Source organism: Gracilinanus agilis, chromosome 3, assembly GCF_016433145.1.
Source record: "Gracilinanus agilis isolate LMUSP501 chromosome 3, AgileGrace, whole genome shotgun sequence".
In the NCBI taxonomy this organism is placed as follows: domain Eukaryota; kingdom Metazoa; phylum Chordata; class Mammalia; order Didelphimorphia; family Didelphidae; genus Gracilinanus; species Gracilinanus agilis.
The window spans coordinates 129731076-129746136 of record NC_058132.1 but is presented as its reverse complement, the minus strand read 5'-3'; the positions used below and the strand labels follow the sequence as shown (position 1 = coordinate 129746136).

The 15061-nt window shown below is 34.8% G+C and overlaps 1 protein-coding gene across 1 annotated transcript in view; it reads right to left on the bottom strand.

Moving 5' to 3' along the window:
• The window catches only part of SOHLH2 (spermatogenesis and oogenesis specific basic helix-loop-helix 2), a 57763-nt gene that overhangs the window by 19926 nt on the left and 22776 nt on the right, over nt 1-15061 (bottom strand). The window contains exons 5-9 of the mRNA XM_044666087.1: nt 14291-14393; nt 7565-7675; nt 4841-4988; nt 4332-4420; nt 3021-3142 (exon numbers count right to left, since the gene is read on the bottom strand). Coding sequence (XP_044522022.1) covers nt 3021-3142; nt 4332-4420; nt 4841-4988; nt 7565-7675; nt 14291-14393 — 573 coding nt within the window. The remainder of the gene's footprint in view (nt 1-3020; nt 3143-4331; nt 4421-4840; nt 4989-7564; nt 7676-14290; nt 14394-15061) is intronic.

Here is a 15061-nt window from a genome sequence, read left to right as displayed (position 1 = left end):
TATACTCTGTTTCCTAGAGGCTTATCGTGTGGTGACAGAAAACCTTTTGATTGGCTGCCCTGGCAGAACTGATCTGTATACAAATGGCTTAGATGGACCAACTCTTTCTTCCCTGGAGACTTTCCAATTAGAAGGAAGAAAAAAACATTGAAAGCTTTGGGCTCCACAGAGGTGGCAGGAATGATGGCAACAGCTATTATCAACCATCTCTTCTCCCTACCTAGCCATATAATCAGAGCCATCCTTTGCCACCTCTATTCCTCTTCTGCAAAATATTTATTCTTTCTTGATCCCATGTAAATGAATGTTATAAATGAAATGGTTCATGTTATGACCTTGTAAACTTCAAAAGGTCAGAAGAGCCACCACTGGTCTAACAACTATCGTCCATTACTTCTAGGTGAGTATGTTGTTAGTTGTAGCAGCCAAATCTAGTGAGAAGCTAGCCCTGAGGAATGACCTGATTGCTCAGCTCAGCAGTGGAAATAGGAGAAACAAATATTAAAGAAATGGGCTAATATGTTCATCAGCCAGAACTTATCTCAATGGGCAGAATGTTTGATAGCACCACTTCGAGTCCACTCTACCTAGGGGCCAAGAAGATGAAGAGAGGTCTCCCACTTAAAGAAGTTTTGATACTTTGTCCCTGCTATGTCTTCTCAATAAATATTTCTTTAGAAAAAAATAACTGATATTAACTGGTTAAATAGCACTGAAGAACTACTGGCTTGTGGCTGACATTGAAGTGTGGCTGACACTAGATGGGGAGCAAAAGGATTAAGAGAAAATTTTAATGCCTCATGCTAACTCCAAGAATCCTGAAAGTAAATATAGTGACATTCTGGAGGTACAATACACCAGTACAAGTATTGGCTGTGAGAATGACTGCCAGAGCACATGTTACACATATATTACTATTTAATTCGACAAATATTTATTGAGCATCTACATGAAAAAGAAAAAAGATTCATGGTCCTGTTATCAGAAGTCCTGGGTTTGATTTTTGGTTTTGTTAATTATTGCCTACATAGCCTTTAACAAATTATTTTAAATCGCTGAACCTCAGTAAAATGAAAAGGACACGCTAAAAAACCATTATAGTTTTTTCAACTCTAAAATCTTATAGTCTTTGCTACATTATTATGCTAAGCCTTAATGAAGATACTAAATATGTAAGTTTCCCTATAAGAACTAAAAATCTTGTGTGGTAGAAGACGTGCAAAAATGGAAAAATATTGTTACCTCTCAGAGGGAATGTTAAAAAGGTGGCAGAATTTGGAGAAGATAAGACCAAGTGAACTGATTAGAAAACGTATATAACGGTATGCAAATAAATTTAGAACATAATAAAAAATTAGTATACATGGTATGGAAAAGGACAACAATGGAGAGTCAGGAAAAAGATACATCAATGTGACTGAGATATTCTGGAAGGTTTCGTGAAGAAGATTGAGCTTGAAATAGGCCTGAAGCATTGGTGAAATTTGGAAAAATTGAGAAATGGAGGCATTTCATATGGGAGAACAACATGAACAAAAGCAAAAAGGCAGGACTGTGTGGTTTATTCAAGAACAATGAAGATAAATTACTTGACTGGAGAGGAAGATCTATGTTGGGGAGTGGAAGGAGATAAGAATTTTTACATTAAAGGGCATGTAGACTTAGGGAGAAGGTAGAGGCAGAGATGACTTATAAAAGTATTTTGTGTCACAGAATGCTTTATAAAGCTATTTACAATGATTTCTCCCAAAAGAGACTTTTTCAGTCAGTTAGCCAAGATTGGTTTAGACTAGTAGGCACTCAGAAAAATATTTTATAAGCCTGGAGACATAGTGGCATAAATCCTACCCCAAAGAGATGAAGACAGTAAAGTGTTTCCCTTAATTCCTTCTTTGAAACTCAGTTTCATTATCCTGTAATATATCTTTCCAGTGGATTTCCCTATTTCTGGTTTCTTCCTTTTCTAGTTAATTTTGCAAATTCATGACAGCTTCTGTTGATGATCTGCCTCTGTTGATTATTTTTTTTTCATATCTTATTAATACTTGGTTGTTTGCATGCTGTTCCCTCCCGCCTAATAGTGAGTGGAAACTGTTTGGGTCTTTTTTTTCTTTTTTTCTTTTTTTTTTCTATCCCCAGCACTTAGCAGAACCTGGAACATGGTAGGTGCTTAATGAATGCTGCTAAGTGCTAAACTTTTGTCCTATTACTCCTCTCCTCAAACTTTAAATAACGTGCTACTTTCTCTTGCATGAAATAAAAATTCTTCTGCCTGATTTACAACTTTCTCTAAAATCTGACCCTTCCTTCCAAATCTTTATATACTTTATAAATAAGAAACCTAGTTATTATCTTCAATCAAAATTAACACTCTTGGATTCATGACCAGCTTAACCAGAATTTCTTAGAATATATCATTAAAATATCAGAGGAATCTGATCTCCAGCTCCCATCCCAGAGTAATATGTAGATATCCTCACTCACCTGATTATGTAACAGCCATTTACTATTTTCTTACCTAAACTTCTCCCTTAACTTCCCAGCAAGCACATACACTTTCCACCTCTTGCTCTGGGAAGCACTAATTAAATAAATGCTAGTATTGAAAAGAGCATGTCAATCAATCTCTCTATGGCCTCAATCTCCATTCCCATATTTCTCAACCCATAGCAATCTTCTGTAGCTACCATTTATATATATAGAAATACAGACACATACATACATATGTGTGTGTATATGTATACACAGTCTTCCCCTTTTAGAATACAATCTACAGGGAGGATTGGTACTGGTACTGTTTTTTATTTGTATTCCTAAGGGTTGAAAAAATGCCTGGCATATATTATCAATATCAATATCTAAATAACTTTATCAATACTTCTTCATTCCTTCAAAGAGACAGACTAAAAATTTATGATTTTAAAATAAGTAATTTGCAGGAAATGCACATAAAAATAGGCTAAGCTCTATATCTATCTATACACACTTTTGTAAGAAGTTGAGGAGACATCGACCATCACCTTTCAAAGCTTCATCCAATGGGCACTCTGAAGCAGGAAGAGAATACACATTCAAGCACTTATTAGCCAGGAATCTGATCTCTTTCACAGGTGACTGCATACTTGTCACCTCGTTATCTTCCCTTAAAAGTGAAAGAAGGAGGAAAGAGGAAGAAATCTTAAATACCTTTTTATTTAGGAAAAACATCTTTATTAAACTCTCTAGTTAGTTTTACCATGAGATCAGTAAAAATGAAATCTGCATTGTCACATAAAATTGAACTGGATTTCTCGACTCTGGGATGTTGTTCATTTCAACTTAAACCTCTACTGGATGCCTTGGAAATATTGGATAATTTTGTTTTAATTCTATATTCCAATAAATTTATATATGTAAACTTGCTATGCCATTTCATATGCTAGTAAGTACAGGTATCCCTTCCACACCGCAATTGCTCCACTGAAGTTTTACTATATTGTAGATTGGCATAAGAAATTAAATGGGAATTTTGGGCGGAGTTTTGAGGAAGCTGCAGATGACATATGAAGACCATCAGATGATACAGAAAAAGTTTAGAAACTCAGAAATACATAAAATATATGTAGAACACACAATTTCTTTTTCAAAGTTAAGATCAGTAAAAAAAATAAAGTTTGTGAAAAGATGCAAAAGTCAGCAGAAAATACTCAAAAGCTAGAAATGTATAGCTCTCTTAACATTAACCTACATATAGCCTATGACCAAATACTTAACCCAAAATTTACTATAAGGTACTGTAAACACTACATCACAGAAAAAGAAAAAAATTCAGACTTCTCAGATATGAAGGGAGAGCCAGAAAATTTTACATGGATTTTCTGGATGGCAGAGGTGCTATCCCCATACCCCCCATGATATGGAAGGGATACCTGAAGTTCCTGTCTAGGAATTCCTAACTGAAAGGAGATGACCCAGAGACTTGACCTAACCTAATTCATGATAGTATTCATAATGTCCATAATGCACTGTCATCTGAAAGAATATCAGGGTATCATATTCAAACTTCTTACAGGATCTTCCTTTTGATGTTTTTGGTTACAATTAATGGAGTACTAAAGCACATTGTACTGATCTAAAACTACTTCATGCCTTTCTCATTTCACAAAAAAGTACATTATAGGGACTAAAAAGAGCAAAAATTCCCCATTTGTTAAGAAGGAAAAAAGTTCTTTTTCTTAATAAATCATTTTTGAAATTTAACTGTATGAAGGTATACTACTTTGCTTATGCCAAGATTTGGAAATTAATGGCAAAAACCTGAATGTCATAAGAACTCAAGACTCATTTCCTACCTTTGTGTCATGACAGTACTTGGGAGTAGCTGGCTGGCTACCGGTTGCCTCTTACAAAACCTTCTGTTGCTTTGAAGCACCTTTGTTATCTAAAAATAAAAAAGGGTGAATGCAAAGTTCTAAATAGCTAAACAGAATTTTTTTGATGATTCTGTTTTTTAGCCTCTCTATAAATGGGATTGTTTCCACTGAAGTCTTCTTTTGACATCTCACTTTGATGTGGAGATAATTACAGTTTAGACAGGTCTAGTCATGCTGGGAAAGTTCTGAGTAAAGACCTGGCTGTACATCTTATGTGCCTGTTATCAGAAGACCAGGAGACCCACAGGGCTAGTTGCTAGGGAATTTAGTTTTCTGTTTTGTTTTGTTTTTACCACAACAGCAACTCATGGAGACTCCATACTGTGGCAAGGATAAGGTTATGATCTCTATTAGTGGAAAGAAAACAATAAAATCATGAGTTCTTGAAGGTCCTGTACAGGGCAGAACTCAGAGAATTTAGAAAGTACCTGAACCATGATAGCTGGAGGGATTCTCTCTCGGATACACTTCACATAATCAACTGTTGCCTCAAGAACTGAAGCAGCATCATTCTTCCTCCCCTTTATATATGGCAAGAGAGTTCGCAGCTGCTCACAGCATTCTTTGATTCGTTCTCTGCTCAAAAATACTAGAAGTTAGGAATCAACCTACCACTCTTGGAAAAACACAAATCACCCAATCTTTAAGACACTGAAGGGAGTGAATTTTCCTTCCAATACAGGTGCATCAGGATAATCAGTACTTCACTGGGAGCCAAAAGCCTTCCTGGTAATATACTATATCTTTCCTATTATTTTAAAAGGAAGACAGGAAGCTTCAAGGATTAAATGCTGCATGATACATGATAACAAAGTGCTATACTTGCTCCATCCCTGCTACATCCTGGAATTATGCAATAGAGTCTGAATTTAAGGGAAAGGGTTGTACTATAGTGATATGAATACCTCATATTTATACAGAACTTTGCTGGCTAAAAGTGCTTTCCTCACAACTCTGAAAAAGATGATACAACTATTATCATCCCTATTTTACAGATATGAAAAAAGGTTCAGAGAGGTTAAGAGAATTGCTCAAGGTCATATAATTATGCCTCAAAGCAGGATTAAAACTCATTTTTAATTTGAAGTCTAACGATCTTCCCATTATCCCTTTTCTTGACATAAATTCTTGAATTGATACAAGATACCAAGAATTCACCTATTATCCTTTGTAATACTCATTTAATTAACACATTTTTTAATGTAAAGAAAACAAGAAGGCTAGTTCTTTTAATTAGAATGAATCTTTCAAACTATAAGAGTCTACTGGCCTGATTTCAAATAAACATTAGACTAAGTTGGTAAGAATTTGAGTAGAAGTTGTAAAGGAATCTACACTCCTTCAGAAGAGAAATATTTTTTTTCTTTTCTCCCCAGTACATAGCAAAGTATTTGGTACATTGTGGGTGCTTAACTAAGTGCTTGCTGATCAATTAAGTACAAAAATATATTTAACAAAGAAATATAACTCACTACAATCAGATCTTAGAAACAATGAGGAGTGTTACTTAAACTCTTTTAGAGGCTGTTAATGGTTGATCTTATTTAAAAAATTAAAACAGGTCACCACTAAAAAAATACACTAACCCAGTAGGGCAAACTACGGCCAGGGAGCCAGATGTGGCTGCGGGACATTATTCCTAATCTGATGAATACAACGAGTAGGATACAATACAATGAAATTTCGAAAGAGTTGCCTTAGAAACAGACTGACAGATGAGCATTTCCTTTCCTTTGGCCCCCTCTCTAAAAAGTTTGCCCATCACTGCACTAACTTATATCATGGAAAAATTCTTCCTTTTTATGTTTAGAAAAATATGTGGAACAAAAAAATAGTGTGACAAAAAGCATAAATGAAAGCTTATTACTCAATATATATATATATATGTATATATATATATATATAATACACACACACACACACACACACACGCCTGATTCTGACCTAAATCAAACCAAGATCAAGAAGAGTGAGTCTATTTACAATTTATTTCCAAAAGAGAAGAACTGTAGGAGAATTCAAATCGGTTTAGATTCAAATCAATCCATTATGTCTTTCTTGGGCACATACAAACTTCCAGAAACAATATTTTGGCTTTCAGATCATCTGATATGGGTTTATGATTCTTCCATCTTTTTTGAAGCACTACAGCTTGATGAGCATTGGATTTACTTTCATGTATGGAGGAAGCAAGATGAAGTTCACTAGGATGCTAACCCCACTACATTCATTCACTCTTATGTGAATGAAACTTTGAAAAATATTTCATACTTCAATAGTTTGGTCTAATATCTTTATTCTTGTTTCATCTATCTTTGCCACAAAGTTTATAGACTCATTGTCTAAAAAACTCCACAAAATAGCAAGTAATTAATTAAAAATTGGTCTTAATGTGAAAAAGAGATTTTAGCAGTGAACATATTATGAATCTCTTCTCTTCATCCTGGTTTCTGTGACTTCAAGACACAGCTAAAATCTCACCTTCTACTAGAAGCCTTTCCTGACCTCTCTTTAATCTGAGAGATTTCTCTCTGTGATTATCTTTAATTTGTTTTGTATGTATGTATTTTGTTTGTATTTGCATGTTGTGTCCCCCATTACACTATGGGCTCTTTGAGAACAGGTACTAAAGGCAAAACACCCTTCTTATATTATAGCCTTAATACTTAATATGATGCCTGGAATATATTAGATACTTAAATGTTCACTGCCTTGACTTGACTTTTTACATATATGCAAATACATATATGCAAATGAAATTTTTTACTAAGAATATTTTTGGGGATCAGAAATTTGATTTTATCAATGTCAATCAATTTTATCTTGTTACTTTTGGGAATGGATAATTTTATTCTGTGGCAAGACAGTGTTAACTGGTTTCTTCCTCTAACTTTTTGGGGACAGAGCAGGAACGATGGAGAAAGCAGTTAGAATTCCTTTACAACTCAGCAAACAGATTTTCTGGTCCTTAAACAATGCCACTGAATGAACACCTTTTAGTCTATCAGACATTAGGCCTCTTTTTAGTAACCATACTGACTAGTTTTCACACTGACTCTTTTTAACAGTACTATCAATTGAATTATGAACAACATAAATTTAAGTACCACTACAAAGGGAACAGTGCTACAAATAATTACATGTAAATTCACCTCCTCAGCTTTTCTTTGCTTGAATGAAGAAGAGAAATCTTTTTGCTTTTCCTGGAATCAGACAATGAAGTCTTTTGTCCAACTCCAGGATTGTCTCCTAATGAAGTGGAACTAGAAACAAAAGAAAAACATATAAAGGGTCAAGGGCATAAGTAAATAGCCTAGTAAACCAATACAATATTCAAAGGACACTTCATAATACTCTGTTCAATATTAGACATTATGAATCATGTAATATTTAGCCCACCAGAACTTTTGTACTTATATATTTCTAAGGTATTTACTACCATATTACAGTACTTGATACTCAATAAATATTTAATTAAACTCTCCAGGCATACTATTTTCCATATTAAATATTTTTCATTAATTTTCTCATTAATTATTGTTTTTCATTATTACATAATAACACATGTTCTACCAGAAAGAGCCATTAATGGCAGTTGAGAAGGAGGGAGGATGGCACATCATGAACCAATAAGAAAAATAAACAAGAAGATAGAAATTATGTATTCTCTCTCCTGGTTTATTACTAATCACTGGAAAATTTCAGTACATTTTAGACTTCATTCATTCAACATTTACTGATAATATACTATTTGTAATATACTCTGAAGCACTTTGGCAGAATACAAAAGAAACAGATCTAACCTGTCATTTTATTGAAAGATGTTTTATGGATAAGGATCGTATAGACCTGACATCTTCTACTATAAAACAATGAGTTTAAAATACAATGTTCTCTAGGGAAAAGACTTTCCATCACTTAATTATGTCCAATTATTTGTGACTCCACAGATCATGGCATGCTAGGCGCTTTTATCCTCCACTGTCTTTTGAAGTCTGTTCCAAGTTCATGTCCATTGTTTCCATGACACTATCTTTCCATCTCATCCTCTGCTGACCCTTTCTCCTTTTGCCTTCAATTTCTCCCCAACACTGGGTTTTTTCCCACTGAGCCTTGTCTTCTCATTATGTGGGAAAAGTATTTAAAGTTCAATTTCTGTATCTGACCTTCCAGTGAATAGTCTGAATTAATTTCTTTAAGAATTGACAATCTGATTTCCTTGCTATCCAAGGGATTCTCAAAACTCCTCTCCAGAATAATTTTAAAGCATCGATTCTATGGCACTCAAGCTTTCCTTATAGTCCATATGTCACAGCCAAACATTGATATTGGAAAAACCATAGCTTTGATTACAGGAATCTATGTTAACAAAGTGATGAATATGCTTTTTAGTTCCCTGTAAGGATTTGCCATAGCTTTTCTTCCAAAGTGCAAACATCTTTTAATTTTATGGCTGCAATCACTGTCTGGAGTGATCTTTTAGCCCAACAACATAAAATCTAACACTACTTCCATTTCTTCTACATCTATTTTCTACAAAGTGATAGGACCAATTTTCAAGATTTTAGTTTTTTTGGTGGACACATGGACTTACAAGCAATAATAACTTACAAAGATGAATATAATCTTGCAGAGAGAAAATGGATCTTTAATGGAAGATTTTAAAACACTCCTGTGAGGAGTAGTTTTGAAATGCAAACACTAGTCAAGAGAAACCCTGAAAGGTAAATTTAAATTTGAGCAATTGTAATGAGCTATAAAATGGTGAAGTGCTAACATGCTAAAGGGGAGAAAAGAACCAACCTTCAGAACCTAAATTCTTTAAAAGAGTACTGAGTAAGTTAAGTAAGAAAAATAGTTTCTGGAATTGGAATGAGTCTGTTCTGAATGTTGGAAAAGGAGAGTAGGGAAAGGAAATATAACAAAAATACACTAATGGAGAGAGAGATCAAGAGGGTGAAGGGTATTGACATTTCTGCTGAACTCTCCCAATCCAACCCTATAAATATATTTTTAAAGAGTCTCAAAAATCAAATTCTGGTGATATAACCAAAAATAAAAGTCATAGTATCTCATTTTCCAGCCAAGAACAGCTTGGGATGACCAAAAGGGATATTTGCCTGCAGATCCTGAGATGGGGGTTTGTCTAGGAGCACTGATGGAGGGAAACAACATTCACAATGAGGCTTGGAGAGAAAGATAGACCTGCAGAGGCAGCAGAAGCAGCAGTGGTGACATTAATAACTTTCAGTGCCTAAAGAATGTAAGGAAACTAAACACTTGATCAGAAAGATATTACAGAGTATCTTTGTACTAGCTCTGGTGGAGACCAGGTGCCATTTGGCTTCTCCTTTACCCATTATCCAATATTAGGCTATGTTTTGTATTTGGGAAACAGTAGAAGCCCTACCTTGGTAAGGACCAGAGTGTAGAGTAGGAGGAATATGACTAGAATTCTCCTTCAGATCAAAACACCTTAGAAGAACTGAAAAACTATAGACTCCCTAAAATTCAAGCAGAACCCAACACTAATATAAAATCTAAAGTTAAGAAATAGGTTGAAAAAATAAGAAAACAACAAAAAAAAATAGCCTTAGCATAAAATCTTTCAATGAAGCCAAGGAAACTCAAAGACACAAACTCAGAAACCTTGAAAACATCTTCAAGTGAAGCCTTAATGGAAAATGCAGATTAGACATGAGATCAAAAAAGAATTCTTAGAAGAGATAAAGAGAGCAAAAATTATTTTAAAAATAAAATAAGAATGGCGGGGGAAATTGGGAAAAGAATTAAGAGCAATACAGGAGAATTATGAAAGGAAAGTTAACTTGATAAATGAGATCAAATCTCACTGAAGAAAAGTACTCCTTAAGAATTAAAATTGGTCAAGTGGAAGCTAATGACTTCATGTTTAAAAAGTAAAAAGAAACAGTTTAAAAAGTCAAAAGACTGAAAATGTTTAAGAAGATGTGTAATATCTCATTGGAAAATCAACTGTCCAGGAAAATAGATTGAAAAAAAGATAATCTAATAATTATTATACTGCCTGAGACCCATGATCAAAAAAAAAGCAAACACATCATATTTCAAGAAATGATAAAAGAAAACTACCAGTATATTTGGAACCAGTGCTCAAAATACAAACTGAAATAATTCACTAATTACCTTTGGAAAAACATCCCAAAATGAAAACTCCCAGGAATATTATGGCAAAATTCCAGTTCTCAAGTTTTAAAGAAAATATTGTAATCATTCAGAAAAAATAATGCTAATAAAGCAGTGAGGTGGTTCAATGGATAGAGCCAGCCCTAGAGATGGGAGGTCTTGGGTTCAAATCTAGTCTCACTCACTTCCTAGCTGTGTGACTCTGGGCAGATCACCTAATCCCCACTGCTTAGCCTTTGCTTCTCTTTTGCCTTGGAACCATTATTTAGTATTAGATTCTAAGAGAGAAGGTAAGGATTTTATATTAAAGAAATCATGCAAATAACAAGAAGTCACAGCCAGGATCACATAATAATACACTGATACAGAAAGGAAGAAGAAGGGAATGAAACTTACTATTTCTCCTACATAGTGTGTAAAAATAAAAAGTATACAAGTGACAAATGGGTGGCAGCAGTGAGCATTTTTCTTATCTAAATCTCACTCTTATCTGAAACAGATAAAGGGGAGTTGAACATAGACACACATGAACAACTTGCTATAGAACTACATCAAATAGCTCTGAGATAGAAGTAGAAATATGGAGAAAGAATGGCTAAAGGGGAAGGACAATGTAGATAATACTGGGGAAGGAATAGCAATAAACATCATAAACTTCTTGATCTAAAGGGGAAAAGGAAAGATTAGATTTAAAGGAATGATCATCACTTGAGGAACTTCTGAACCAATTGTGGCAAACTAATGAATTATGATATTACTTGCTGAACCATAAGAAAAAATGAAAGATAATTCCAGAGGATCTTATGTAGTATAAACTGATGTAGATTGAAGTAAGAATCAGAACATTATATACAAAGATGACAACACTGTCAAGAAAAACAACTTTGAAAGATTCTGCTCAACATAATGACCAGCCATACCTCCAGATGACTTAAGATGAACCATGCCACCCACCCACTGATATGCAAGTGATAAACTCAAGTTGCAGAAAGAGAAACAGATTTTTGTAGATGGCTACTGTATGTTTTGCTTCACTAAGCTTATTTGTTAGAAGGGTTCCTCCTACCCTTACCTTTATCTTAGTATTTAAGTAGGAATGAGTTATGAAGGGGAAAAGGACTCAAAAATAGGAATCCCCAAAAAAGGCCACTGAAATATTTTTAAAATGCTAAAAATAGACTAGAAAGAATCAGAGATAAGGAGGATAGTTTTGCAAGTAACATGGAATATATATGTTAATATTATATATAAATTACATACATATATAGCACACATATATGAGCAAATAGTAGGAAATAGATTTCATGGATTCACCATTTCATATAGAGCCCTCTTTCTATGTTTTGCAATACAAATGGAAATGCTCAGAATTTGAAGTTTTCTTTTTTGGTTTTTAAGTGCATAATTTTTTAAAAAAGAATAAAATCTAATGGTCTTTCCCCAATTCTTATCCTTTGAAATATTTCTCTGTTGCCTTTATCATCTCCTTTGCTCTGTGTTTTGGGGACACTGTCCTCTCATAGTTTTCACCTCTTTCTCTCTGATGAACTGTTCCTTCTCTATTTTGATGATTGGTCTCAACTGTGGGTTTACCCCAAGACTATTCTGTGCCTTCTTCACTTTTCTCTCTGCCCTTAGTGACCTCATCAAATTCCATGGAAGCAATTAACCCCTAAGCACACGAATCCTATCTAGTACTAATCTTTCTCCCAAGTTCCAATTTTATATCATCTGTAGGCCTCTCAAATTCAACACATCCAAAAGAGAACTAATTTTCTTTTCCCTTCCCCAACCTATCCTTCTTCAAAACATCCCTATTAGGGAAAGAAAAAGGGATTGAGCATTTATTAAGGGTCTACCATGTGCCAGGAACTCTGCTATAGGTGCAATTTTTATCCCAATTTTACAGTTGAGGAAACTGAGGTCAACAAAAATTACATGCCTTGCCCTTGGACACACAGCTAGTAAGAGTCTGAGGTCAGATTTAAATTTAGGTCTTCCTGATTCAAAGCCCAATGTACTATCTACTGCACCATTTAGCTTCCTTGTAGTCAAGAGCAGTCATCCTTCTAGTCAACCTAGGTTCTTGACCTCAGAGTCATCCTTGACTTGCAACTCTCCCCACCTATTAAATCAGTCACCAAATCTTATTTCTGTCTTTAAAACATCTCCCACATTAATCACTCATTCTGTCTAGACAGCTTTACACGTGTTTAGGTCCTCATCACCTCTTGCCTAGACAATTGCAAAAGCCTCCTATTTGGTCTCTTTGCTTAAAGTCTTCACCAGCTCTAATCCATCCTCCAAAGAGCTATTAAAGTAATTTTCCTAAAGCACAGATCTGATTATGTTACCCCCTCCCACTAGACAAACTCCAGGCATTACTTACTGCTTTTAGGATTAAATAGAAACTCCTCTGTTTGATAATTAAAGCTGTAGTCCCTTCCTACCTCTTCAAACTTCTTATACTTTACTTGCCTTCCTGCATTTTGTAATCCAACCATAAAGATCTACTCAGTGTTTTCCACATGACATCCCATCTTTTGCCTTGCCTCCATGTGTTTGTACTAGTTGTCTGTCATGCCTAGAATACACTCCATCTTCATCTCCCTTGCTCAAAAGCCCCTTCAAGATTCTGCTCATGCATCATATTTTTCAGGAAGTCTTTTCTCGCCCCCCTCAGAAGCCTATGCATCTCTTCCCAAAACTATCTCGAATGATATTTTGTATACATACTTCTATGTGAACATGTTGTGATCCCATTTAACTTCAAACTCCCCTGAGAGCAGAGACTCTTGCTCTTTTGTCTCTCTTTTTATTGTACTGAGCATGAAGTATGGAATATAGTAAGTGCTTAATAAGTGTTTACTTATTAACTGAAATGAGATTATGCAAATAATGTTTTAAAAACATCAGAGAAATATGAAGTATAATTCATGTTGTTTTTACTAATCATCCTAGAAAAGTGGTCTTCTAGCCTCTGAAGGGCTGGCTAACTCATTAGGCAGCCCATTTCATTTTTTTGTGCTCCTTGAGAAAATTCTTCCTAAAAAAAGAAGTGAAATATGCTTTCTATATCTTTTATCGATCAAGTTTGCCACTAGCCTCTAGAGGTACAAAGAACCAATCTCATCCCCATTCCACATGATAGTATTTCAAACATTTGAAGACAGTTATCATATTCCATACCCCTGCAGTTCTCTTTTCCCTGAGTTACTTTAGTTCCTTCAGTGGTTTCTCATATTCCATGATTTCCTCACCATCCTAGTCACCAGCCTTCAGATGACTTATGGCTTTAAAAAAGTGTAGTTCCAGTGCCCAGGACTCTCAAACACTCCAGAAGCTACCTAACTGTTTTAGAATACAGTGGTGACTATTACTTTCATTGACCTGGACACTAAGTTTCTAGTAATACAGTTTTGGATTATGTAAAACAAAATTCAGTTGTAATACACTCAAAGCTTATACTGAACATACATACAATTTAGAATCGGTCTCAATCCTTTTTACAGATGAGGAAATAGGCCCAGAGGAATTTATTTATCCGTGGTTACATAGGTATTTAGTGATAAAGCTAGTAATAAAGAAAAGTATTTTAATCTAGATCCTCTGACTCCTGATAGAGTACTATACATGTTGCAAGTATTCCATAAATTTTGTTAAATATGTAAATAGTGTCCAAATCATAATTTTTTAAAGCACAAGAAACCAACCTATGAGGGTCTAGATCAGTGGAACCATCTCTTTGGGTTTCATTAAAAGATCTCTGTTGGAATGGTCTGAAATCTTCTCTTCTGGTAACATTTTCAATCTTAGCTGAAATTTAAAAGGGAACAGTATCAGCTCTTTTTTATTCTAAAAACACTGAAAGAGTGCCTACTAATCAAATGCAGAAATTCTAATCTGGAATGCAGCTGTCACTTTTTATTCAATAGATCTTAACAATTTAATGCTTTTTAAATCAAAAGGAGCCTACAAATTTATTTTCTACAAGAACGTTTAAATGAATCAGAATGAATAGAGCATAAAAAACACAAGGCATACAGGGGAAAACAAACAGGATACAACATGATACAACTGGCTTTCTTCCAACTAGGTTCTATCTAGAGTAACCCTATGACAGCTGAAGTTGTGGCATACTCAAATGAGTAATGTATCCAGAAAAAAATCAAGCTCTGGTTTTCAGGTAAGTTAAGAGAGGGGAAATGTGCATGAGTGCATTGGACAGCTGCACCACCCAAATACGACATCTAAAAGATTCACTGCAGCTGCCTAACCAAAGAGAAAAGTTGAGATCAACTGGCAGCGTAGAAGAACAAGTTATAAATGTTAACGGACATCGGACAGGTGCTAGAAAGCAGCTGTTCTATTTCCACTAAAGAAAGGCTAAGAGAATAGTCTTGAAGAAGGGGCTTTTGGTTACAGTGGTTAGCTATTGCTAATAAGAGATTGGAGACTGGGAAGGTTGTAAGACCCTGGAACAT